General features: G+C 46.9%; 1 protein-coding gene across 2 annotated transcripts in view; it reads left to right on the top strand.

Moving 5' to 3' along the window:
• Positions 1-24253, top strand: part of Cpsf3 (cleavage and polyadenylation specific factor 3) — a 31806-nt gene extending 7553 nt beyond the window's left edge. Inside the window, exons 5-18 of one of the 2 annotated variants that reach the window (XR_012911653.1) lie at positions 1451-1628; positions 2871-2960; positions 4129-4279; positions 6903-7078; positions 7785-7943; positions 9069-9215; positions 12472-12638; positions 13944-14052; positions 16722-16820; positions 17959-18053; positions 19621-19708; positions 21563-21632; positions 23088-23184; positions 24071-24253. Coding sequence is in view for 1 of the 2 variants with exons in the window: in XM_075984080.1 (XP_075840195.1) it covers positions 1451-1628; positions 2871-2960; positions 4129-4279; positions 6903-7078; positions 7785-7943; positions 9069-9215; positions 12472-12624; positions 13944-14052; positions 16722-16820; positions 17959-18053; positions 19621-19708; positions 21563-21632; positions 23088-23184; positions 24071-24172 (1714 nt within the window). In the remaining variant the exon portion in view is untranslated. The remainder of the gene's footprint in view (positions 1-1450; positions 1629-2870; positions 2961-4128; positions 4280-6902; positions 7079-7784; positions 7944-9068; positions 9216-12471; positions 12639-13943; positions 14053-16721; positions 16821-17958; positions 18054-19620; positions 19709-21562; positions 21633-23087; positions 23185-24070) is intronic. The other variant, XM_075984080.1, reaches the window with a different exon arrangement.
• Positions 24254-24354: the final 101 nt, after the last annotated feature.

The raw sequence follows: 24354 nt of genomic DNA, 5'->3' as shown, positions 1-24354 counted from the left end.
GTAAGGTAACCCAGACCCATAAAGACAATTATCACATGTACTCACTCATAGGTGGTTTTTAAACATAAAACAAAGAAAACCAGTCCACAAATCACAATCCTAGAGAACTTAGACAACAATGAGGACACTAAGAGAGACTTACATAGATATAATCTACATGGGAAGTAGAAAGTAAAAAAAGACAAGATCTCCTAAGCAAATTGGGAGCATGGGGACTTTGGGAGAAGGTTGAAGGGGAGGGGAGCAGAGAAAAATGTAGAGCTCAATAAAAGTCAATAAAAAAAAAAGTCACCTCAGTGGGTCATGCAAGCTGCAGCCCATCCTCGCAGGTCAGGCGCAGGCCGCGTTGTTTCAAGGATGCCATAATCTAGCTGCAGAGTACAGTTGTGCATCAGCACCATCCGACTTCAGTCTGTGTGTGGTTTTGCGTCCTTTCAGATCTGAGTAAGGGTAGAACTGAAAAGGTTTGACAGAAATGTTCTGTGAGTAGCGCTTGGCCATTCTGTTATTTAAGGCTGACTACAGTAAGCATAGGGGTTCTTTGGGCAGTCTGACCGGGTGATGCTGTTCTCTGGGGAAGTTGGCACCAGTTGTAAGAGAAATGTCCACTCCTCTACCACAAAGAGTCCAGCATGTTTGTGACACCCCCAGTGTGAAGTGTTGGCCTTCAGCAGTCGACTTTTACTTGGGTAGCTACCACGGTGTTTGTTACTCCTCATGTGTGAATACAAGGGGATGGAAAGAGCTTAATAATGCTAACGCTGTTAGCCAGTGCCCGGAGTCCTCAGTGCCCAGCCCTCTCACCCTCAGCAGCTCATGCCAGCTCCCCTGTAAATCCCACTTTACAGACAGAGCATGGGGACAAGTGGGTTGTTTACCTAAAGCGGCCCGTTAAGAGACAGCCTGACTGGTGAAGCCATCCATTGTGGCTATAGAGTCTGTGAAGTTCTTTTTTATAGTTTTCAGGAGATATTATCCACAACATTAAGAGAAATCCTTTTCCAGACCAGCGGAGAATGTCCACCTCGTGTCCATGTGTATAAACATGTGTTCGTGTGTATAGAAGCTAAGAATACCATATTAAAGAGCGATTTGTGTAGCTGGGCCTTGTAGCACAAACCCATGATCCCACCTAAGGCTCATATAGGGAGGTTACAAGTTCAAGGTCAGCTTGAGCAGCCTAGTGAGACCCTGGCTCCACAGGGTTAGGGGTTTTGAGTCACACTTGGCTCACAGTTAAGCTTCGTAGCCATGCACTCCTTTGTACTGTAGTTATGGAAACTGTCTGAGAGTCTAAGTGCTGTAGGCTTTGTTGCTGTTGAGTTTTCAGTATGGGGACTGAGCCTGGAGCCTGTGCCTTCCGGCAAATGCTCTATCCCTTAGCTATAGCCCATCTCTATGGACCGCGGCATTAAGGAAAGCTGTACCCATATGTCATCTCCAATTTCAGCAACATATCAGCAGATGACATGCTGTACACGGAGACGGACTTAGAAGAAAGTATGGACAAAATCGAAACCATCAACTTCCATGAAGTTAAGGAGGTCGCGGGAATCAAGTTCTGGTGTTACCATGCTGGCCACGTCCTGGGAGCGGCCATGTTTATGATCGAGATTGCAGGTGTGAAGGTACGCTGTAGCTTGGATCCTTCTCCCCAAGAGCAGTCAGTGTAGAGCTTCCTGCCCTGAGAGGTGTGGAAACTTCCCCAAGCTTTGCAGAGAGTTAGGACACAAAAAAGCTAAAGCTCCATCACTGCTGTTCCCTCCCCGTTATAACAGAGCTGGTTCCCCAGCCGTTCACTGCAGGCTTGGTCCACTTCAGTGGCTTCAGAAAACTGGTTAGGGAAAAACCATCTTAGCGACTGCTTCTGTTTAAAACTCAAACATGGATGGATGAGATTGCTCAGCATGTGGAAGTGTTTTCTGTATAAGCTTGAGGACCTGCGTTCAGTTCCTAGAGCCCACAGTAGAAGGAGAGAACCAGCTCCCGAAAGTTGCCCTCTGACCTCCCCCATGCTGTGGAATGCACCTACTCACCACATACACAATAAAGCTGAAGTTAGTTAACTAAATTAAGACATGATTTCATGTGTATGTCCATGATTCGGAAGGGTTCAGGTAAACACCTGACCAGAGTGGCCTGATTTCTCCCTCTCTCTGTCTCTCTCTCTCTCTCTCTCTCTCTCTCTCTCTCTCTCTCTCTCTCTCTCTCTCTCTCTCTCTCTCTCTGTGTGTGTGTGTGTGTGTGTGTGTAGGTAGGTAAGAGGACATCTCTGGAGTTATTTCTTCAACCATGTGAGTTCCAGGGCTTGAACTCCAGTCTTAGGCTTGGCAGCACTGCCTTTACTAACAGCCATCTTGCTGCCCTGGACTCTAGAGCAGCTAGCTGTCTGCATTCTGGCGGCAGCCCAGAATCAGCCAAGCAGCTTTTTGAAAATACCCATTGAATAAGACCTGGAGGGGAAGCCTTGTAAGTTTTCAGGGGTTCTGCTTTAGACAGCAGAGAACAAGGTTTTAGTGAACCTTAAAGCTGCTCGTCTGTTTGAAGTGTCTGCACATGAGTTGGACAGAGCCATCAGGTTGCTTATTCTTGTCCTGTGCTGCAGGGCACCAAAAATAAGCAGGAAATAGCAGGGTGCACATCTCAGTTCTCACTGGGAATTAAACTGATGTGGGATATATTTTTCTGAAAAATTGGGTAATATGAACACAGGGTGACCTTCATGACTTGGTTACACATTTAGGATTAAAATTCCTCAAGTGTAGGCAGGTGGGTTTTCTTTTTTAAAGTCAATCTTACTATTAGACTTCAGGGATCAGCTGCTTACCAGGGCACGGAAGTCTTGATTTTTTAGCTTTGCTTTCTCACAGCTGTTGTATACAGGCGATTTCTCAAGACAAGAAGACAGACATCTCATGGCTGCTGAAATTCCTAATATTAAGCCAGACATTCTTATTATTGTAAGTATTAACGGACTGGGTTATAGTTAGTACAATGGAATCAGAACTTTTTCTAGTGGAAAAAAATCACATGAAAGTTTATGTTTTTTATGTGAAGATTTTCTTGGCTCTCTTGGGACCCCTTTGCTGTGAAGTTAATTCTAGTCTAGTTTTAGAAACATGGTCACTCTCAGCAGTGTGGGGAGACAGGGTGTGCCTACCTGTGGCCTGCATATCTTTTCTAGTGAGGCTGTTAGAAGGGCATATTAAACGGTGTTAGAGATGTCCCACTGCCTTTGCAATGCTGCTGGCTTTGGCCTTTTCCGCGGGACACTTGTCACATTTTCTTAGTTTTCAGGTCTCAAGGACACAAGAGGATGGCTGTCTTCAGAAGCACTGTGAGGGAGTGATGGCTGGCACAGGGTCAGGGAACAGGCATCCTCTGGGCCTGTCATAGACGCAGGAACATCAAATACCTTTGGTCTCTTTGGCTGTGGCCTGGACATGAGCTGCCCGAGTGTGGCGGGCGCCTGCCTGGTGCTGTGCCTGTGGCTCCACATGGCTTAGCTGGTGCTTCCTAGCACGGCTTCCCTGGCTGCTGCAGCGAGTAGCCGGCCCTTGTCATCTGCATTCAGGATGAGTCCGGGGAAAGCAGCAGTTCCTGAGTAATGGCACCTGAGTACCAACCCAGGAACCATGACCCACTTCTGCTTATGGAGCTTTGGCTTCTCCGGGGTCGGAGGATAAAACATCCAGCAAAGTTATCCTAAGGGAAGAACATTGTTTTTTAAGATTTATTTATTTATTATGTATACAGTGTTCTGCCTTCATGTATACCTGCACACCAGAAGAGGGCATCGGGTCTCATTACAGATGGTTCTGAGTACCATGTGGTTGCTAGGAATTGAACTCAGGTCTTCTGGAAGAGCAGCCAGTGCCCCTAACCACTGAGCCCTCTCTCAAGCCCCCAAAAGGAACAGTTTATGCTATTCCCTGGCTCCATTTCTGTAACATTGGCCTTAAGATTGAAATTCTAATTTATTTACTGTTTTTTTTTTAGTTATTACTATAACAGCATATATTCAGGTTAATGCCACGTTGTTGAAGAAATGAATCTCAGCCTCAGCTTTTGTTCTGAATTCTCCAGGGTAAAATGGTCTTGGTCTTACACATGTCACCTGTTATTTAGGAATCTACCTATGGGACCCACATCCATGAGAAGCGCGAAGAGCGAGAAGCAAGATTCTGCAACACTGTGCATGACATTGTCAACAGAGGGGGCCGGGGGCTCATTCCTGTCTTTGCTCTCGGACGAGCTCAGGAGCTGCTACTAATTCTAGGTATTTGGGCGACGGCGAAATCCACCTACTCTCACAGCCTTGTAAACAGCATTTCATCTTTCTTTATCCTTTTTTATTTATTTATTTATTTTTATTTTATTTTATTTTATTTTTGAGGCAGGGTTTTTCTGTAGCTTTGGAGCCTGTCCTGGGACTTGCTCTGTAGATCAGGCTGATCTTGAACTCACGGAGATCCGCCTGCCTCTGCCTCCCAAGTGCTGGGATTAAAGGTGTGTGCCACCACTGCCCAGATCATTTTTCTTCTAAAAATTCACTTTGGTGACTCAGTGGTAGATCACCTGCTCAGCAAGCATGAGACCCCAGGTTCAGTCCCCCGTGCCATGGGAGCAACATGGGGACCTGGCATCTCACGTCCTCTGATACAAGAGCCAAGCCGCTGTGCTTCCCATTGGTGTCAGAAGCCTTCCTTCCAACATGAGCACTTCTAGAGTAGCGGTGACACTGTCAGGACACAAAGGGAGATAAGCAGTGTGTACTCTTAGTGTCGTTATTATTTGAGGGTTTTCATGAAAGAAGTCTGGGATGGAAGACTGCGTGACCTTTTATTAATAGCAAAATCCATGCACAATGACTCCAAAACAGAATGGGGAATCTGGGCCGTGTTACAGTGTCACCTGCTGCTCCACTGTTCCCGCTGGGGTCCAGCTCTCTGCTGCTGCCACTTCCTTGTTCCCAAGGGGGATGAGGAATCTGAACCAAGATGCAAAATCGTGGCTTGCTGCCAGTATGTCTACCTTCCAAGAGCGTGCAACCCGCGCCCTTTATTCAGAGCACGCAGTCTTCCATCCAGCTCAGCCCCTTGGCCAGTCGGCCCTCACAAGTGATCAGTGGAGCAGTGATAGAATTCCAAACAGGGTTTGTTAGACTTTACTATACAGCCCAGGTTAGCTGAGAATGGGAGCCCAGGCCTGACCCTTTAGCATTGTTTTCAGGAAATGCCACATCAGTGAATGTAAGAAGTCTCAGGACGGATTATAGATTTTCAGAGTACTAAGTGTGCAACAACAACAAAATAGGACTCAAAAACTACAGCTGCTGTGCTTCTGTTTAGGTGAAAATACAAACAAATGAATCATAGAAATAGGTGTGATTTTCTTTTTTCTGCTTTTCTGTCTTCCAAAGACTTCGGTCAGTTTGCACAACTTTGAACCAAGACTGGTGTGCATTGTGCTGTGAACTTGGCCTGTCCTGATTCTATGAGGGAAGCATTCTCGTAGGCGTGGACGGTCAGCCCTGTGTTGATGGAGTGTGAGGAGAACTAGAGGGACTGCCTCCTGCACACTCAGTGCTGCCGCCTCCACTGGGGACAGTGTTTTTACCGCATTGAGTGGAAAACAGGCAGAGGAAGATGGGCTGACCCAGCTAAGGGCCAGTCAGTCTCTCCCAGACTGCGCTGTTCAGTCTAGCGAACCCGATGGTGAGTCAGGTCGGTCTATCAAACAGTGAGGAAGAGCAGTCGGAACCAGCAGAGTGTAGAGGCGTGGATGTGGTGCTGCCAGGTGACCCTGTGAAGGGTACCAGGTGTCACAAAAATGTCCGTTATCCAGGCAGAAGACTATTTACAGGTATCATGAATGACCTCTCAGTGTTAGCGCCCCATAGTGCATGTGTGCTCCAGATCCTACAGCCCTCACGCTAGACAAGCATTTCCTGGGCGCCCCTGAGCAGCTGATCGGCTGTGCTCTGTATAAAGTGCTGGGATGAATGAATTCCCTGAAAACAGGCCTTCTTGTGAGGGTGTTGTTCACTGCTCTCGGTAATTAGTAATGAGTGGTTTGTGTAAAAGGTTTTTGGAAATATAATTATAAATAATATGACTGCAGTTGATAAGCTGTTTAAAATAATAATTACATTAATAATACTTGTATTAAAACCTCGAGGGGAGTAGGAAGTTACGGTCTATTAATCAGCATAAATTTAAAATGAAGTATTTGTTGAAGCTTCCACATCTTTGACTTATTGTCACAGCTTTATTTTATTTTTAGATGTTATACCAGTATTTAGATTTGTAGTTTGCATTAATAAGAAACAGAGTAGTTTGTAGTAATATGGGCGGCGGCGGGGCTGCGTCCCCAACACCCCAGCTGCCTGCACGGCTAGCTTTACCCGAAATAATTACACGGAAACTGTATTCATTTAATCACTGCTTGGCCCACTAGTTCTAGCCCTTACTGGCTAATTCTGATATCCCGATCAACCCATTTCTAATAAACTGTAGCACCGGTCTTACTGGGAAGATTCTAGCCTAAGTCCATCCTGGGTTGGAGCTTCATGCATGCATCTGCCCAGGAGAGGGGAGCATGGCCTCTGCTCCCCAGAGAGCAGAGCTGTCGAGTCTGAGCTCACTTCCTCTTCCTCCCAGTGTTCTGTTCTGTTTACTCCACCTACCTATGTCCTAACCAATAAAATGGGCCAAGGCAGTTCCTTTATTAGCCAATGACCTTCCTCCATCAGTAGTTTTTCTCAAACTTATTTAAATACAGTTGTATGGATCTTCATTTCTCAGTTGTTCAAACTCTTTAAAGTTAATTTTGTTATCGTTAGTTATTTGAATTTTACCTCATCTGCCAAGTGATGTCTGCCTCTCATACAATCTCTGTAGACGAGTACTGGCAGAACCACCCAGAGCTGCATGACATTCCCATTTACTACGCATCCTCTCTGGCCAAGAAGTGCATGGCGGTGTACCAGACCTACGTGAACGCCATGAATGACAAGATCCGGAAGCAGATCAACATCAACAACCCCTTCGTTTTCAAGCACATCAGCAACCTCAAGGTGATGCCTGTGGAGGAGGGGAGGCAGAGGGGCATGGGGCAGGCAGGGCAGACTGCAGCCCTCCTGCTGAGGCTTCCTACTTACACCCCTCACCTCGGTGCTGGGGCGCTGGGACTCACTGTAGCTGGGCCTGCATCACAGTGCTGGAACTCGCTGTAGTTGGGCCTGCCCTTGCTCTGGGTCTCCACGTACCTTCAGTTTGCAGCTATAACTTGGATCTCTTCTGCCACAGGAAGAAACTCCTGACAGGAAAAATATGGCAGGTCACAGGTTTAGATTCTGTTGTTCACATCTGGTCCTTTTTGATTGGCTCTGCAAGTTCCATGTATGAATTTATAAAACACCCGTGTTTGGCTTTCCAAGATCAATTAAATCAAATCTGTTTTCAATATATTTACAACCAAATGCTTTTTAAATAACATGTTTACAGAGCTAACGTGCTGATTTTGTTCGTCTGGTTGGTTGGTTTTGGTTTTTTGAGATGGTCTTTCTACATAGCCCTGGCTATCCTGGAACTCTCTCTGTGGACCAGGATGGCCTTGAACTCACAGAGATCCACCACCTGTCTCTGCCTTCTGTGTGCCGGGATTAAAGGCCACCATGCCTGGCACATTTTCATTTTAAGACTTGGTGTTTAAACACAACTCCTCCAGCAGTGTGATGGCCCCCGGTGAAAACTGCTTTGACTCCTTCCTTTGTCTCTCAGAGCATGGATCACTTTGATGACATTGGCCCCAGTGTTGTCATGGCCTCGCCAGGCATGATTCAAAATGGCTTATCCAGAGAGCTGTTTGAGAGTTGGTGTACAGACAAGAGGAACGGCGTCATCATTGCGGGGTACTGCGTAGAAGGGACACTTGCCAAGGTCAGTTCCCATCTTGGAGTGTGAGTCAATATTTCATCCAGAATGCTGGGATAAGTCATGTTTAGGTATAGTGCAATTAATAAAACCCAGAGACAGAAATTGGGGTTCAACTTGAAGGTCAGGGAAGAAAAACAGCCAGCCACTGGCTTTTACCCCTGCCTCAGTCTGAACTGGCTATCCTGCCTCCTGGAATCTCTCAAAGAATGAGACTTTGAGCGAGAGCTGTCTCCTCCTGTCTTATATTCCTCTCTAGGGCTGGGATTAAAGGCGTGCACTGCCCGGTTTTTATGGCAGACTAGCATGACTACTGAGATTAAAGGTGTGTGTCACCACTGCCTGGTCTGTTAGGCTGACCAGCACAGCTGTTTTACTCTCTGAACTTCAGGCAAGCTTTGTTTATTAAAATACAAATGAAATATCACTACATTCAGATTGTGTGACTTTTGATTTAGGGTTATTTTGTGTAGACTTTACCAGTTGAGCATCCCAGGCATTTTTGCTTAAAAACATTAGATTTAGAATTTTTCCAGACGAAGGATTCACAGCCTGTGACACGGACGTCTACAGAGCTGTATTGGGTGCCTGGGCTGGCTGCTGTCTTCCTGTAGGTATAAAGTGGCCGTTCTTAGCCTAGGGTGTACATATTGTCGATAACAGTGCAGAACTTTAGGTGCAATTAATGGCTGTCCAGACAGCATGTTCTCTTGCCTTCTTGCTGTTAATATCTGTATTAGTTTAAACACAGAGTGGTTTCTCAGTCGGGTCATTTTCATCCTTTGCCACATGCTGTGGAGTCAGTAGAGAGCTTTTGCGCAGACGGCTCCAGACTGGAGTTGTGTCCTGGTGCCTGGAAGGAGCTGCAGCAGCAAGAGCTGGGTGCAACTTTATTGACAGCTCCAGCTTTCACTGCCAGCTCTGGGGGCCCCGAGCTCTAGTTATCTTCTGACTTTTCTGATTAAATGTTTACTCAATGAAAATCATAAGTGTTTGGTACTTGCTAACTCATGAACATCAGAATGGCTTTGATGGTTAACACTAGAGATTGTGACTGCATAAGACATAAACAAAATGCACCTTCTGTCGTCTAATTGCACAGTCTGTTTTTCTTGTATTTGTTTCCGACAGCACATCATGTCTGAACCTGAAGAAATCACTACCATGTCTGGACAGAAGTTACCACTGAAAATGTCGGTTGATTACATTTCTTTCTCTGCTCACACAGATTACCAGCAAACCAGTGAATTTATTCGTGCTCTGAAGCCACCTCACGTGGTTAGTCTGTGAATGCCATGCCTAACTGTAAGGTGCATGAAACGCAAGGGCTCTCACAAACCTATCATCTCGTTGTGAACAGAGCTCTTGGTTTAGCCATTATCTCTCCTTCTGCACTTGTTTCTTCATTTTACACTGACTGCTTCAGGCTTACCAACCCTATTCTAGTGTTCGCTGTGTTTTCTGCTGCCTCTCCAATAGCCTAAGAACCAGGGTAAGGGGTGTGACTACTTGCCTTGAACCCCAGCTCCCTCCTTTGCCTACAGTGTATCTTTGTGCTTTATAAATAAGGGTGGTAGCAGTTTATAAGGTCATTATAAATGAGACTATGACGTACTTGACAGTGCCTGGCCCATAGTGCACTTTGTGGTTATTAAATTGACAGTTCAGACCGTCGTTCGAGGAGTAAATGTTCAAGGTTTACATCGATATAGATGGAAACAAATACTGAATTAGTTCCTTACTAGTATAGTTTATACCTTTTAAGTATCCTGAAAAAAATAATAATGGGTCAGCAAGACAGCTCTATGGGTAAACGTGCTTGCCTCGGAAGCCTCGTGACCTGAATTCAGCCCTCAGAACCTGTGTGGAGGCACAGAGAGGACTGCCCAGATCTGCCCTCTGACTTCACGTGCATACCCAGGCCTGGGCACGCTCTAAACTGCTGCTCTTTTCAGCCTTTTTAAACTATTACTGCTATCATCACGCGAGTGTCAGTTGGTTTTAAACCATTACTGCTATCGTCATCACGCGAGTGTCTGTTGGTGGAATCTGGAAGACTTTTAAGCTGAAAACTGCAGGGTTTTAATCGGAAGTGGAACAAGTATCCATAGAAATAGATTAGACCCTCCCAGTGTTCTGAAAACTTTCTTAGAGGAAATGGCTTTTCGCTATTGTATTCTGTTTCTTTATCAAATCTTTTTATTGTGCCCAAATATGTAAAGCATACAGTTTGCAGCTTTCACTGCTTTTAGGTATGAGATTCAGTGGTCTCACCTACGCCCATGTCGTAGCCCCTACTTCTGGTTTCAGAACTTCCTGCCCCTCAAGCAGAAGCCTGTGCTCTATTTTACTCTCTTCTCAGCCTCACCAGTCTTCTCTGTAATTGCTTACTGTCGCTCTGAATATGACAGTTGTATTTCACATAAGTGCAGTCATGAATTTTCAAGGCCCAGCCATGCTGCTTGTCTTAAGTAGGCCAGCAATTGCCTGTTGATTATCCTTGAGGCTGCTGCTGATCATTTTGGTTAGTTTGAGTGACATCTAGTGGCTGATCATGTCCTTAGCTTTTGAGCACTTTGTAGCATGCTGGTCCTCCTAGGTATTTTCCCTCAGCCCTTAATGAACAGACTCCTGTATGGAGAAAATCATTCCCCTCCTCAGCATCATGTGTAGGCTGTAGAACTTGAGTGCAGTGTAGACCCCATCACGTGCTTCTGCTGTGTGTGTAACTGATTCATGATCCCACCTCATACCTTGAGGCCAGGTGGAAAAACTGTTCTGCTTTTTCAGCTGCTGGCCTCACCTTCATTCCCTTGTATCTCTTGGCCATCTGGTTCTGTCTGTGCCGCTAGTCTAAATCCTCAGCGGATGTTTACTTCTAATAGCCAGCACTCTCCAGTGTGTGACTGCATGTGAGGTTACACTGGTAGTGGCAGTAGCATGCATTTACTGCATATGGAGTGCCAGGCTGCTCATGCTTCTTATGCATGCACTTGCTCAGGCTTGGTATCCGACGCTGTTGTGGAACCGGGGAGTTCGGCCAGGGTTACACAGTACAGAGCAGTGCTACGGTTAGTGTCCAGGCAGCCCAAACTGGGCCTTGCACCTCTGGTGACAAGCCTTTGCCCTGGAGTAATGCTGGCTATGCTTCCACAGGCCAGATAGAAGCTGTCTGCCAGTGGTTTGGAGACGAGATGCCCACCATGGAAGACAGAGGAGTAAAAAACAAAACAGATGGACGGACAGCCAGTGCAGGGCAGCAGACGCCACTGTAAACAGATGGACGGACAGCCAGTGCAGGGTGGCGGGTACCACTGTAAACAGATGGACGGACAGACAGTGCAGGGTGGCAGATGCCACTGTAAACAGATGGACGGACAGCCAGTGCAGGGCAGCAGACGCCACTGTAAACAGATGGACGGACAGCCAGTGCAGGGTGGCGGACGTCACTGTAAACAGATGGACGGACAGCCAGCGCAGGGTGGCAGATGCCACTGTAAACAGATGGACGGACAGCCAGTGCAGGGTGGCGGGTACCACTGTAAACAGATGGACAGACAGCCAGTGCAGGGTGGCGGACGCCACTGTAAACAGATGGACGGACAGCCAGCGCAGGGTGGCAGATGCCACTGTAAACAGATGGACGGACAGCCAGTGCAGGGTGGCGGGTACCACTGTAAACAGATGGACAGACAGCCAGTGCAGGGTGGCGGACGCCACTGTAAACAGATGGACGGACAGCCAGCGCAGGGTGGCAGATGCCACTGTAAACAGATGGACGGACAGCCAGTGCAGGGTGGCGGGTACCACTGTAAACAGATGGACGGACAGCCAGTGCAGGGTGGCGGACGTCACTGTAAACAGATGGACGGACAGCCAGTGCAGGGTGGCGGGTACCACTGTAAACAGATGGACGGACAGCCAGTGCAGGGTGGCGGGTACCACTGTAAACAGATGGACGGACAGCCAGTGCAGGGTGGTGGATGCCACTGTAAACATTGCATCTTACTTTCAGTTGCTTTACTTAGCAAGAAACTACCAGAAACCTAAAGAAAATGGATGGTTTCCTAGCAAGAGAAAAAGAAGTCCATTTAAAGCTGTAAGCCATCTGGTTCAGCCTTCAATGTGAGCTTTGGAACTAAAGATGACAGTGCACATTCTTCCATCAGTGCTTAAAGCAGTTCCTTTACTTTTTCTTAAAGTAGGTGCTCCTAGCATTGAGATAGGAAAGCAAGATCCAGAGAGTTGATGGCTCAGAGCACCCTCTGCTCTTTCCAAGGACCTGTTTGGTCCCCAGCACCCACATGCAAAGGTTTACAGCTTGCCCATGACTGCAGCTCCCCAGCCTCTTACCGCCTCTGCCAGCTCCTGTACTCAGCTACACCCCACACAGCCGTAGATAGAAATAAGCTTTAAGACAAGAGGACCGTTTCCACAGTTCAAGTGTGAATGTCTCATGAATTAACTAACGTTCTTACAGACAGTCCTTTGCCTGCTGAGGGCTCCTCTATACTCACATATCTATTCTGTGCAGATTCTAGTCCACGGGGAACAGAATGAAATGGCCAGGCTGAAAGCAGCGCTGATCCGGGAATATGAAGATAACGATGAGGTCCACATCGAGGTTCACAATCCGCGGAACACGGAGGCTGTGACCCTGAACTTCAGGGGAGAGAAGCTCGCCAAGGTACAAGGCAGCAGGTGCTGATCCTAACCGTGTTCTTTTCAGGGAGATACATTCAGGGAGAGAGAGAGAGATTGTCTGCTACCTGAGGAGTCAGAAGAGGGCATCAGATCCCCGGAACTGGGGTTGGGGTTATGGGTGGTCATGAGCTACTAGTTAGGTACTGGGATTGAAACATGGGACCTATGCAAGAGCAAGAAATGGTCTTCACTGAGCTACACCTTCCTCGGTGGCACAGGCTTATGACTTCAGCTCCTGGGAGCCTGAAGAACATTGAAATTTTAGATGCCATCCTGAGCTGCAGTAGTGAAACCTGTCTCAGAGTGACAAGAAAGGACAAGAAAGCTAATTGACGGCTGGAAAAGACCTTGAGACTCAGGGTGTGCGGCTTTGCTCTGAGAAAGGGCTTTTTGTCTGAGCCGTGCTGCTCACAGTGAGGCTCAGCGGTAGAGTACTTGCCTGGCTACGTCCCCAGATGGAGCCATAGCTCCACCAAAACATTTACAGCATTTTAAAGCATTAGCATCTTTATTTTCCATGTGTCCACACCACCGCACTGAGCGCAGCCCTGGAAGGGCCTGTGAGACAGCTGTCTCCACAGTGTCAGAGCCAGGGTGCTGCCGTGTAGCCGCTGCGCTCCACTGCCTGGCTACAGCTGCTCCAGCACAGACGTCGGCATCCCTGGGAGCCCTGGCCTGCAGTGAGAGAGTTTACACTCCAGGATGGTGGGCTCCCCATGGGCATGGCCCATGCCTGTATTCTAGCACTTAGGAGATGGAAGCAGGGTCGAAGATTCAAGGATAGGCCCTGCTGTATAGTGAGGACCAGGCTAGGCTTGAGCTACGTAGTACATTAGTTATCTAGAAAACAAAGCCAAATAAGTAAATAAAATAAAAAGTTGGTAAGGTTTCTGTATTTGAGTTTCTGTTTGACTTAAGTGTTGCCTCAGGCTGGAGAGGTGGCTCAGCAGTTAAGAGCACTGGATCTTCTTCCGGAGGTCCTGAGTTCAATTCCCAGCAACTACATGGTGACTCACTGCCATCTATAATGGGATCTGATGCCCTCTTCTGGAATGCAGGCATGCATGCAGATGGAGTACCCATACACAGAAAATAAGTAAATCTTTAACAAAAAAAATAAGAAAGTGTTGCCTCAGTATGTAATTCCATCCTTACTGAGCTTTGTGTTCAGAGATGCTATCTCCTATTGCATAGCTAGCACACTCCCCAGTGGGTCAGAGCAGCCCTCTACACGTCCCACCCCATGTGACGAAAGCCTGAAGCCTTTTTCTTTGACACCACTATGTGTTCTGTTTTTACTAGGTCATGGGCTTTTTGGCAGACAAGAAACCAGAACAGGGACAGCGTGTCTCTGGAATTCTTGTTAAAAGAAACTTTAATTACCACATACTTTCTCCCTGTGACCTCTCCAGTAAGTACACTGTTCAATGTGGGATGAAGTCTCGTCTGCATGTGCGTGCCCATGTGGTGCCTATGTGGTCGGAGGCTGCTTGTTTGTTTCTGCTTGTTCATTTCCTGGCCGCCCTGACTCAAAATAATCCTCAGAAAACTATATTATTTGCAATACTGTTTGACTTAAGCATATTGCTAACTAGCTCTTATATCCTAAACTAACCCATCTCCATTAATCTGTGCATCACCACGAGGTCGTGGCCTACCAGCCAAAGTTTCGGCGGCTCCAGCATCTGTCTCCTGTGGCAGCTACATGGCTTCTCTTCAACTCTGCCTACTTTCTATGTATCTTTTCCAGTCTGGCTATGTTATGTTAAACCATTGGCCAAAAGCAGCTTCTCTATTAACCAATGGCAATAAAACATATTCATAGTGTACAAAGGGGAATCCTACCCACATCGTATGTGCGTGTTTGTGTGTGTCAGAGGACAACTATCTGTGTATGTGTGCGTGTGCGTGCGTGTGTGTGTGTGTGTGTGAGAAGACAACTATCATGGGTGAGTTCTGTTGGCTTATGAAGCTGTCTGTCTCTGTGGGTCAGAGGACAGCTGTCAGGAGTGGAATCTCCTTCCCTGTGTGGGTTTTGGGGATGGACCTTGGCTCGTGAAGCTGCAGTGACAAGCTCCTTTACCTATTGAGCCATCTGGCCACACAAGTGGTCAGATTTCAGTTAGCAGCTAATCAAGTAGGACGGGAATGTAATCTGAATCGCTCCATGGGAAAGAGCCTTTCCCTGACAAGCTGTTGGATCGTTTGAATTACTCCCCAGATGACAGCTTTGAAGAGTGCTCACATGTAAGGCCTGCCTTGCTCAGGCTGCAGCGCCCTTCTCCTCTTCTCTGGTGGTGCAGGGCTTTTAGTTTCTGGAGTAGCTTTCTGCTCTACCCCAATTAACTTTTGTTTTTGTTTGGTTTGAGCTGCTTGATGTGGTACATAAGCCTTAGGGGCTTATGTTTTTGCTAGGCAAGTGTTCCACTACTTAGCGACATCTGACCCCTTTTCATTTTTTATTTTGAGATCGAGTATCACTGTGTAGCCCAGGCTGCCTCAAACTCACAGTCCTCAACCTCCTGAGTAGCTAGATTGGACATACAGGCCACCATGCTCAACCAGCATTTTGTTTTTACATTTGTTTTAGTTCAGTGTGGGTATGGTATGAATGGAACCCCTTGGCCCTCTGAGTGGCGAGCATGCTCAGGCCCCAGGTACACCTTGTTCCTTTATGACCCAAGCTTTCCATAACTTGCTTAGTTTTTTAATTCTTTATCTCTAGAAGAATGGCCAGGAGGAGAGAATAAAGCATTTGTAGTTTCTCTCTCTCTCTCACTCTCTTTCTCTCTCTGTTGTTACTGTTTTTTGAGATAAGGTTTTTCTGTATAGCCTTGGTTGTCTTGGAACTTGCTCTGTAGACCAGGCTGACCTTGAACTCAGAGAGGCCTGCCTCTGCCTCCTCAAATGCTGGGATTAAAGGAGTGTGCCACCACTGCCCACTAAACATGGGGGTTTGAACAAAGCTAAATAGGACTGCATTTATGTTTGTAAATTGCTTTTCCCCAGTATAGAAATACTCCCATAAGAGCTCTGATCTGTGTAAAGTCTGAGCCATTGATGAGTACTGCTTTCCCAGATGATGCAGGTAGTAATAGAAGAGACACCAAGACGGGTTTATCTCCAGGTCAACAGTGCGCTCACACTCGGTGCTGTTGTGTGCTGCCAGATCGTAAGTGTGTCGTGAAGGAGAAGCTATCATAGTTAGATGTTAACCTGTGAGACAGGTCACCTTTCAGCTACGATAACAACAGATAAATGGACAAGCTGGGTTTTTTTTTTACTAATTCTTTTTTTAAAAAACTTTCTTAAAATTTATTTTTATGATTTTTATATGTGTGTGCACACCTGCTGGTGCCTGTGGAGGCTGGAGGTGTCAGATCCCTATGGAGCTGGAGTAACTGGCAGGCGACCCAACCTGGATGCTGGGAACCAAACTTGGATCCTCTGCAAGAGCAGTGTGCACTCTTAACTGTTGACCTCGGTCCTGCCCCAGTGAACTCCCACTCTTAGGCCAGCCTCTGAGCTAAAGCTGGATACTGACGAGTTACTGAACATTGTCCTGGCTGGTGGTGACAAGTCTAGTTAGGGACCAGCACACAGAGGGCACAGAGGAGACTTCCCGAGAGTTGGAAAGAGTGTTTCAGGTCAGGAGCATGCAGGCCAGGTAGTATAGAGACACTGAGCAGAAAAGAAGTACAGATGGTTGCTATACTTGCTTGGAGATGTACAAGGACCTAACACGTCCAGAACCCAGACCCACCGGAGTGGCATGGAATAAGTGTAGGGAGTTAGCCTGGGAAACAGAGCAGCAGCCTGCCAGTTGTGGCACAGGTGGGCTCATCCCTCTGGATCTGGCATGGGTGCTGGATCTGCTACGTTTTTCTTAATCCCTGGTGTGTGTTTGTGCAAGTTATATTTTGTGTGATTTGTTTGTTTTTGAGCTGTTGTCTCACTTTGTAATTGAGGCTGGCACCAATCGCAAATTCTCTGCCTCTGACTCCCAAGTGCTAGGAGTATGTGTTTACCACCATGCTCAGCTGGTCTCTTAAAATGTTTTTATTTTCATTCTCTTTTCAGATTACACTGACCTGGCCATGAGCACTGTGAAACAGACCCAGGCCATCCCATATACTGGGCCCTTTAATTTGCTGTATTACCAGCTACAGAAATTGACAGGTGTGTTTACTGAAATTCACATCATTGCATTTTTAGTAAGAATTTTTTTTTAAAAAAATGTACTTCACTGTAATAATTGTCTCAGAATTCCTATGTACTGCTTGGTCATTTTATCGCATAAAAGTCAACATTTTTTTTAAATATTTATTTATTTATTTATTATATATACAATGTTCTGTCTGTGTGTATGCCTGCAGGCCAGAAGAGGGCACCAGACCTCATTACAGATGGTTGTGAGCCACCATGTGGTTGCTGGGAATTGAACTCAGGACCTCTGGAAGAGCAGGCAATGCTCTTAACCACTGAGCCATCTCTCCAGCCCAAAAGTCAACATTTTAAAAACTACTCACAAACTTTAAAAAAATCCCACAGTATCTTTGATCACCTACAATCTTAAAAATATCAGTGGTCTTTTCTCCTTTTATTTAAAATCTGTTTTGGTTACCTATACTTAAGATTTTATATATTGCGTTCTCTGTTCTGCCAGTACCAGTCTGTAGCCGGCTTGGTAAAGCCTCGGGGAGAGCGTAAGCCTGTGTCTCTCATTCTCACCATTTTAGACAGAAGATTCTGTCTTTACCCAGTGTCAGGTGATGCCTGACGCCTGATGGGGGGTGGGCTCTCTGAGGAGGCGGGAGCATGCCAGCCTGTGACATGCCTGCTGCTGCTGAGCCCTCACAGCCCCTGAAGCAAGGTGCTGCCCTGCAAGAAGTGGGGGAGGAACACCTGAGATTGACCTCAAACAAGAACTATGGCCAAAGAGAAGAGTCATGAGTTAATGGTTGATCAGTTAGTGAATAAGTTCTTGAGCACTAAGGGGCTTCAGCAGCTGGACTCCCCAAGCAATGATTGACTTGCGGTGGAGGTGGGGAGCTGGCCCATGAGGTCCCCACACTTCGGCTGAGTGCTGTGGAATCTGGCCTCTCTAGCTGATGGCCCAAGTGTTGGTGCCTGAGGGGCAGGTGTAGGGATTGTGTACTGCGGTGTCTTCGGTGGCTGTGAGCCGTTAGCGTAGAACACAGCCATTAAATGTTACTAGTTTTCCCACTTACAGCAGCTCTATCTTAACTATCTCTACAAAGACAAATGCCTCTTAGAGTCTGTAAGAATATCATATGAATCTTACAAATTTTTTCAGGTGATGTAGAAGAATTAGAAATTCAAGAAAAGCCTGCCCTGAAGGTGTTCAAAAATATTACTGTCATCCAGGAGCCAGGCATGGTGATTCTGGAGGTGAGGCCCAGTCATCCCCTCACAGAGGGAGTAGGTTTCAGATACACACATGTAATCACAGAGCAGTGTGGTTAATGGTCTTCCAGGGAGCCATCAGTTTTGAAGAGGGAAGTTCACAGACTCAGCCCTAGACAAAACTGCAGGCAACTGAGGATTCTGGGAGCTGGAGAAAGTCTTCCCCAGGGAAAAGATCCTGATGGGTTTTCCAAGACCAAGCGGTCAGTCCTGAGTCAAGTACATACAAATAACAGTATACATGCTGAGCAAGCTGTGCTTACGTGTGTAGGGAAAGAGATACAGCAACAATTGAAGTGGAAGAGGCCGTGAGTTAGAGACAGAGTAGTTGGTGGTGGGGTTGACATGGGAGTGGTTGGAGGGAAGAAAGGGAAGGGGGAAAATAATGTACCTGTATTTTAATTTTTTAAAAAATAGAAAGATCTTAAAAGGGAAAAGGTTGAATTCTGGGGGTTGGACACAGCTGACTTGCCTGAGCCAGCCCAACACATAATCACAGGTGCTAAGCAGTAATAGCTAGCAAAGCCCTGGTCAGACCCTAGCTTTTACCCTACTGTGTAAGTAGGTCATCCCACTGCTTGGAAGGTGGAGGCAAGAGGATCAGAAGAGCAAGGTATCCTTGACTCAAAGATAGTTCATATTCATCCTGGACTTTATGAAACCCTGTCTCAAAAATTTTTTTGTTGTCTGGGCAGAGGGAGCAGCACTTGGGAGGCAGGGGCAGGTGGATCTCTGAGGCCAGCCTGGTTTACAAAACGAATTTCAGGACAGCCAGGGCAATGCAGAGAAACCCTGTCTCAAAAAACCAAGCTAAAACAAAACAAAACCACAAACTAATCATGCTGCCTTTCTTTAAGAAAAAAAAAAAAGTGGTATTTTCATGTTTTGAATAAACTGTAAAATAACTCAAGTCCAAAAGGGTTAGACATCATTAAATTAGGTTAAGACAGACATATAAAAACAGATTCTTTTCTTTAAAAAGACAAACATCTGGGCTGGAAGGGTCAATCCCCAGCTTCTACATGGCCATGCATAATCAACTGTCACGTCAGTGCCAGGACACCGACATCTCTCTGAGAGGTGACACACAGACGTACAAGCTGGTCAGATACCATTACCAACGGTGGGGTGGGGTGGGGATACACTGGTGAGACCCAGTACAAACACAAAGCCAGATGTGCGTATGCACGCACCTTGTATTTCACCCTCTTGTCCTGCTGTCTGTGCCCCTGGCGCAGGTGTGGAATTGTAGTTCCCAGCACCAGCAGTTACGTTGCATGGGGTAACTTTGGGATCAGGCTTCTTTTTCCATAAATAATTGGGGAAATTAAATGGCAATTCATGGAAAACCTTTTGCCACAAAGGGGGTGCTTAGTAGGTTCTTTTTGCTGATTAAAAGGAAGTTAAGGGGGGGGGGTCTCACGTGACCAGAAGTCAGTTGATTCCCAGCAGAGCTAGAGCGGCAGCTCCCCTGTGACCTGTGGCCTGACAGGCAAGGCCCGCAGCAGTATGGATGCAGGTCCCCTGTCCTGACTCCACCTTTGCCTTGTAGTGGCTGGCGAACCCCTCTAACGACATGTATGCGGACACAGTGACTACCGTGATACTGGAAGTTCAGTCGAATCCAAAAATAAGGAAAGGTACGGCCTTGCCTATGCTTACCCCCCACTCCTCCTCTCCCGACTCGTAGAACTAAAGATCAGTGGAGCCCTGAGTGGAAGTTGAGTTTCCCTGTCTTCTTTAGTGTGTGAGTTTGAGTTATGAACACGACGGTGCAGATCTTCGGTGGCCCATCATTTACACACCAAGGTAGATTCCCGTGTAGTCACAGTTCTCTTGGGCCCCTGAGCAGAGACGCTAAAATACTGCTCTGCTGAGCTGGCCTCATGTTCAGGGGAAGGTGCTGAGCAGAATGGCGGCCCCAGCCAGCGCGTGTGTGCTGCACCGTGCACTCCAGTGCTCTCCAGATGCACCACCAGGCAAGGAGCCACCCTAATGTACTCTGGGGGACGCCCCCACGCTGTGCCCACACATCATTCCAGGGCCTGTTCAGTATAGAGTGTTCTAGACTTAAAGGCACGTCGTGGGCACGGGCTGTTAGCACTTTGATTTCAGGGAAGAAAGGGGAGCTGCTCACTTCCTAAGTCTTCTGTGTGGACCACTCTGTCACACGAATGAGCAAGCCAGGCACGTCCAAATCCTCCCTTGAACCACGGATGAGCATTTGGGTTGTGGGTAATGGCAGTGTAAGCATCTCCGCCTTTGGCCCTGGAATGCTGCTGCTATTTGCTCTGTGTGTGATGTGGTTCAGTGGTGACAGCACTTGCATAAGGAGCACCCAGTCCTGGGAACCTTCCCCAGCACTGAGAAGGGTTCTGGCCAGCCTCAGCTATATAGCAATTTGGAGACCCTATCTTATAGAATCAAACACCAAAATATTGAAAAGAAGCTGGGTGTGGTTCACATTTCTTTAATCTTGACACTTGGGAGTCAGAGGAAAGAGGGTCCCCGAAGTCTAAAGCCAGCCTGGGCTACGTAGTGAGCACTGGGACTTCATAGTGAGATACTGCCACAGGGGGAAAGATTATTCTGTGTGTGTGCACACATGTTCTGAGTAGGGCAGGGTCACATGTTAGCTCTACCTACCCTGGGGGAGCAGAGACGTGAATGGGTGCAGGCCAGGGAGGTATATGAACGGATGTGCCAGGGTGACCTTAACTCCAGATTGAAGATGTCATCTTGACCATCAAGTTGTGTGTTTGTTGGGGTTTAAAAAGAAAAGGAAAAAAGTCATTATTAATAGGCTGGCACCTTTAAGTATTATTATTATTATCATTATTTTATTTTTATTTTAGTTTTTAAGACAGGGTTTTCAATATAGCCCTAGCCATCCTGGAACTCCCTGTAGACCAGGCTGGCCTTGAACTCACAGAGATCTGCCTCTGCCTTCTGAGTGCTGGGATTAAAGGTGTGTACCACCTCTGCCCTGCCTGGCGAGTATTTTTTTTTTTTTTTAAGATTCACTGTCAGTCGTGTGTGTACGTGAATGAAGACACCTGTAGAGACCAGAGCTGGAGTTACAGGTTGTGAGCTGCCCCGAGTGGGTGCTGGGAACTGAACCCGGGTCCTCTGCAAGAGCAAGAAGTAAACATCCATAATCATATGCCGTATCAGATGTTAGATGTACATAACATTTAGATACAAAAGAGCTTAATGTGTTTTGGGATTATTGGACCTATAATTTTACTCATCTCTCTTCAAAATGTAAGTTTGAGAAATATGGGAAATAAAAGTGATTGTCATTGTGGTTTCTTTATAAAAACATGGAATAACACGGCACATGCTTTTGCCTGAGTGGGCATGTGACAGACACATCACATGCTTTGACTTTGAGGTCTCCATGGTTACTTCACATCTCCATAGCCATGCTCTGGTGACCTGTCTGTCTGATGATGGTAAATGGGAAAATGGAGACTGAGCTGTTTGTCCTCTAGGTGCCGTGCAGAAGGTCTCTAAGAAGTTAGAGATGCATATTTACAGCAAGAGGCTGGAAGTCATGCTCCAGTAAGTCTCGGGAGCGCACGGGTGTGAGGGTGCATGGGCATGCGGGTGCACGGTGGGAGTGCTGAACTTATGGTGTGTTGTACCAAGTTATGTCCAGTGGTCAGTGCTGGATGGCAGTGCCCACAGGCCTCCAGGAGTGCTCACGAAGCACTTTTGTCGAGACTGGGTGCTGATCAACTGGTCACGGTGCCTTTATTTTAAGGGGCTAGAGATACGGCTCAGCGGTTAAGAGCACTGATTGCTCTTCCAGAGGACCCGGGTTCAATTCCCAGCACCCACATGGCAGCTCACAACTGTCTAAAAATGCAGTTCCACAAGATCTGACACCTTCACACCAATGCACATAAAATAAAGTTAAATAAATCATGAAAAGTTTTTTTTTAAAAAAAAAAAAAGAATTATTTTAAATGTTGCTTGGGTGTGAATTATTTGATAAAGTGGGTGTTCCAGGCTCTTTCCAGTAAGTCTGTAACTATGAAATGTCTCTAGACTCAGTATGTTTCTAATGCCAGCACCTTCCTGTAGGTGCTCTTTAAGCTGATTTCAAGATGCTTTTCCAAGTGATCTTAGGAGCCCTTACCAGTGGCAATTAGTTTATAATTTCAGCACCTAACACAGTGCCTGAAGTGCTGGTCTCTCATTTGCTTGTTGAATGAATAACTTAGTTTTTCATTATAGACAAATGCCTACAAGACAAAGGGAAGAAAGATACATTGTACCTCACGGTTTCAGAGAACTCTGCCATGGCTAGGTAGCCTTGGGTTTGATGATGGACTATAACAGAGGAGAAAGCTCCCCTGGAGGCATGCTCCCAGGGGCCTGTCTCCTCACCTAGGCCTCACGTCCTGGTTAGCAGTGTGGTGTCAGAACCCATCACCCAGCAGCCAGCTTTAACTTTGAGCATCTGGGGATGTTGCAGTTTCTGATCATGACAATGGCTGCTTCTGGCTTTAAGTTGAAAGTGACTCTTAACGTAGACATCTTAGTGTTTGGGCGGCTTTTCTGAAATTTCAGACTGCTTACAGTGGCTTTTAAATAATGACTTTAGTTGGTTTTTTATTTTCATGTTTTAGAGACATAACTTTACTGTCTTGCCCAAGTTGGCCCCAAATTGGAGGATTCCAAGACCTATGCTGCATAGCAGTTGGAGGTTGTTCTCGGCAGCTGTGTGAGGCCTGTCTCAGAACAGTTTTAAAGACCAGTGCAAGACCCCACACTTAATCCCCAGTATTAAATTAATACCAAACCAATACTAGTGCTTGCTAAATGGAATGGTGGTGTACCCTCCTGAGCAGGGCTGTGTTTTAACTGTTGTAGAAAGCTGACGGTCAGCAGCGTGTCTCCAGGGTAGCTGAAAGCATCCTACTGCAGGACTTGGGCCTCTCTTCAGTATCATTCTCCCATACAGGTAAAGCAGCATTTTCCCAGTAACAGCAACTTTCTATTCACTTAAAGGGACATATTTGGAGAAGACTGTGTCAGTGTGAAAGATGACTCTGTCCTCAGCGTCACAGTGGACGGGAAAACAGCAAATCTGAACCTGGAGACACGGGTATGTAGCTGCCCAAGATATGTGGGGTGCAATGTGAAGACAGGAATACGATTGCAGCCCGGGCCATTGGGTGTGGCAGTTTGGAGGCTGGGGGCTAGCTCAGTTGGTAGTGGCCTTTCCTGATGTGGACAAAGCCCAGGTTCTCCTGGTAACACAGAAGTGAGCACGTGGAAGCACACGTCTGTAGTCCCAACAACCCTGGTTCCTGCTGTGGTTTGTGAGATAGGTTCTTATCCTCTCCAAGCTGTAAGATGTAAGCTGCCATCCAGGCGGTGGTGGCGCACACCTTTAATCCCAGCACTCGGAGGCAGAGGCAGGTGGATCTCTGTGAGTTCGAGGCCAGCCTGATCTACAAGAGCTAGTCCCAGGACAGGCTCCAAAGCTACAGAGAAACCTTGTCTCAACCCCCCCCCCCCCCAAAAAAAAAGATGTATGCTGCCATAAACTAGGTTGGGTAACGCATGCCTGTAAGGCTACTGCTCAGGAGTCTGGCCTGAGTTTCAGCAAGTTTGAAGCCTGTCTGTAGAGTGAGACTAACGTTACCTTTAAAAAACAACAGCAGCAGTAAGGCAGGGCCACCAGAAGATGGTTAGTTTGAGCCAAATTAGCCCCAGATGGAGAATAATTTACCACATCCATAGCCGCTAAATCCGTGCCACACAGACTAACTTGTGTAGAGTTACTTGTGCTGGATAGATGGAGGGGCTCTGGCCTGGGAGTCTGTTCGTGCCCCATCCCTTTGGCTGTCCAGTCACTGTGGTCAGGGACACTGCCTACCACAGGTGCACAGGAGAGAGAGGCTGCATCCTGGCAGCAGCCTCGGGGCTTAGAGTGTTCACTTTATTCACCAGTGACTCCAGGCTGAGGTTTGTGCTTTCACTTCCAGGTTGTAGAATGTGAAGAAGGAAGTGAGGATGACGAGTCCCTCCGAGAAATGGTGGAGCTGGCCGCCCAGCGGCTGTACGAGTCCCTGACGCCCGTGCACTGACTACCTTGATCCCCTGCCCTTGAACTTTTGTACACTCTTGGCTTTACCTCTGTTACCTCAAGTAAAATACCTTAGTTTCTCTGGGGTGCCTGTTTCCTTCAGCATCAAATGGCTTGAATCCTGCTGGACCACTGACTAATTCGCCCGTTGGTTTTGAGCTGTTCTCAGGGAGCCGCCTCTTG

The sequence above is a fragment of the Microtus pennsylvanicus genome, chromosome 8 (genome assembly GCF_037038515.1).
Source record: "Microtus pennsylvanicus isolate mMicPen1 chromosome 8, mMicPen1.hap1, whole genome shotgun sequence".
Classification (NCBI taxonomy): domain Eukaryota; kingdom Metazoa; phylum Chordata; class Mammalia; order Rodentia; family Cricetidae; genus Microtus; species Microtus pennsylvanicus.
This window is presented reverse-complemented; position numbering and strand designations above follow the sequence as displayed.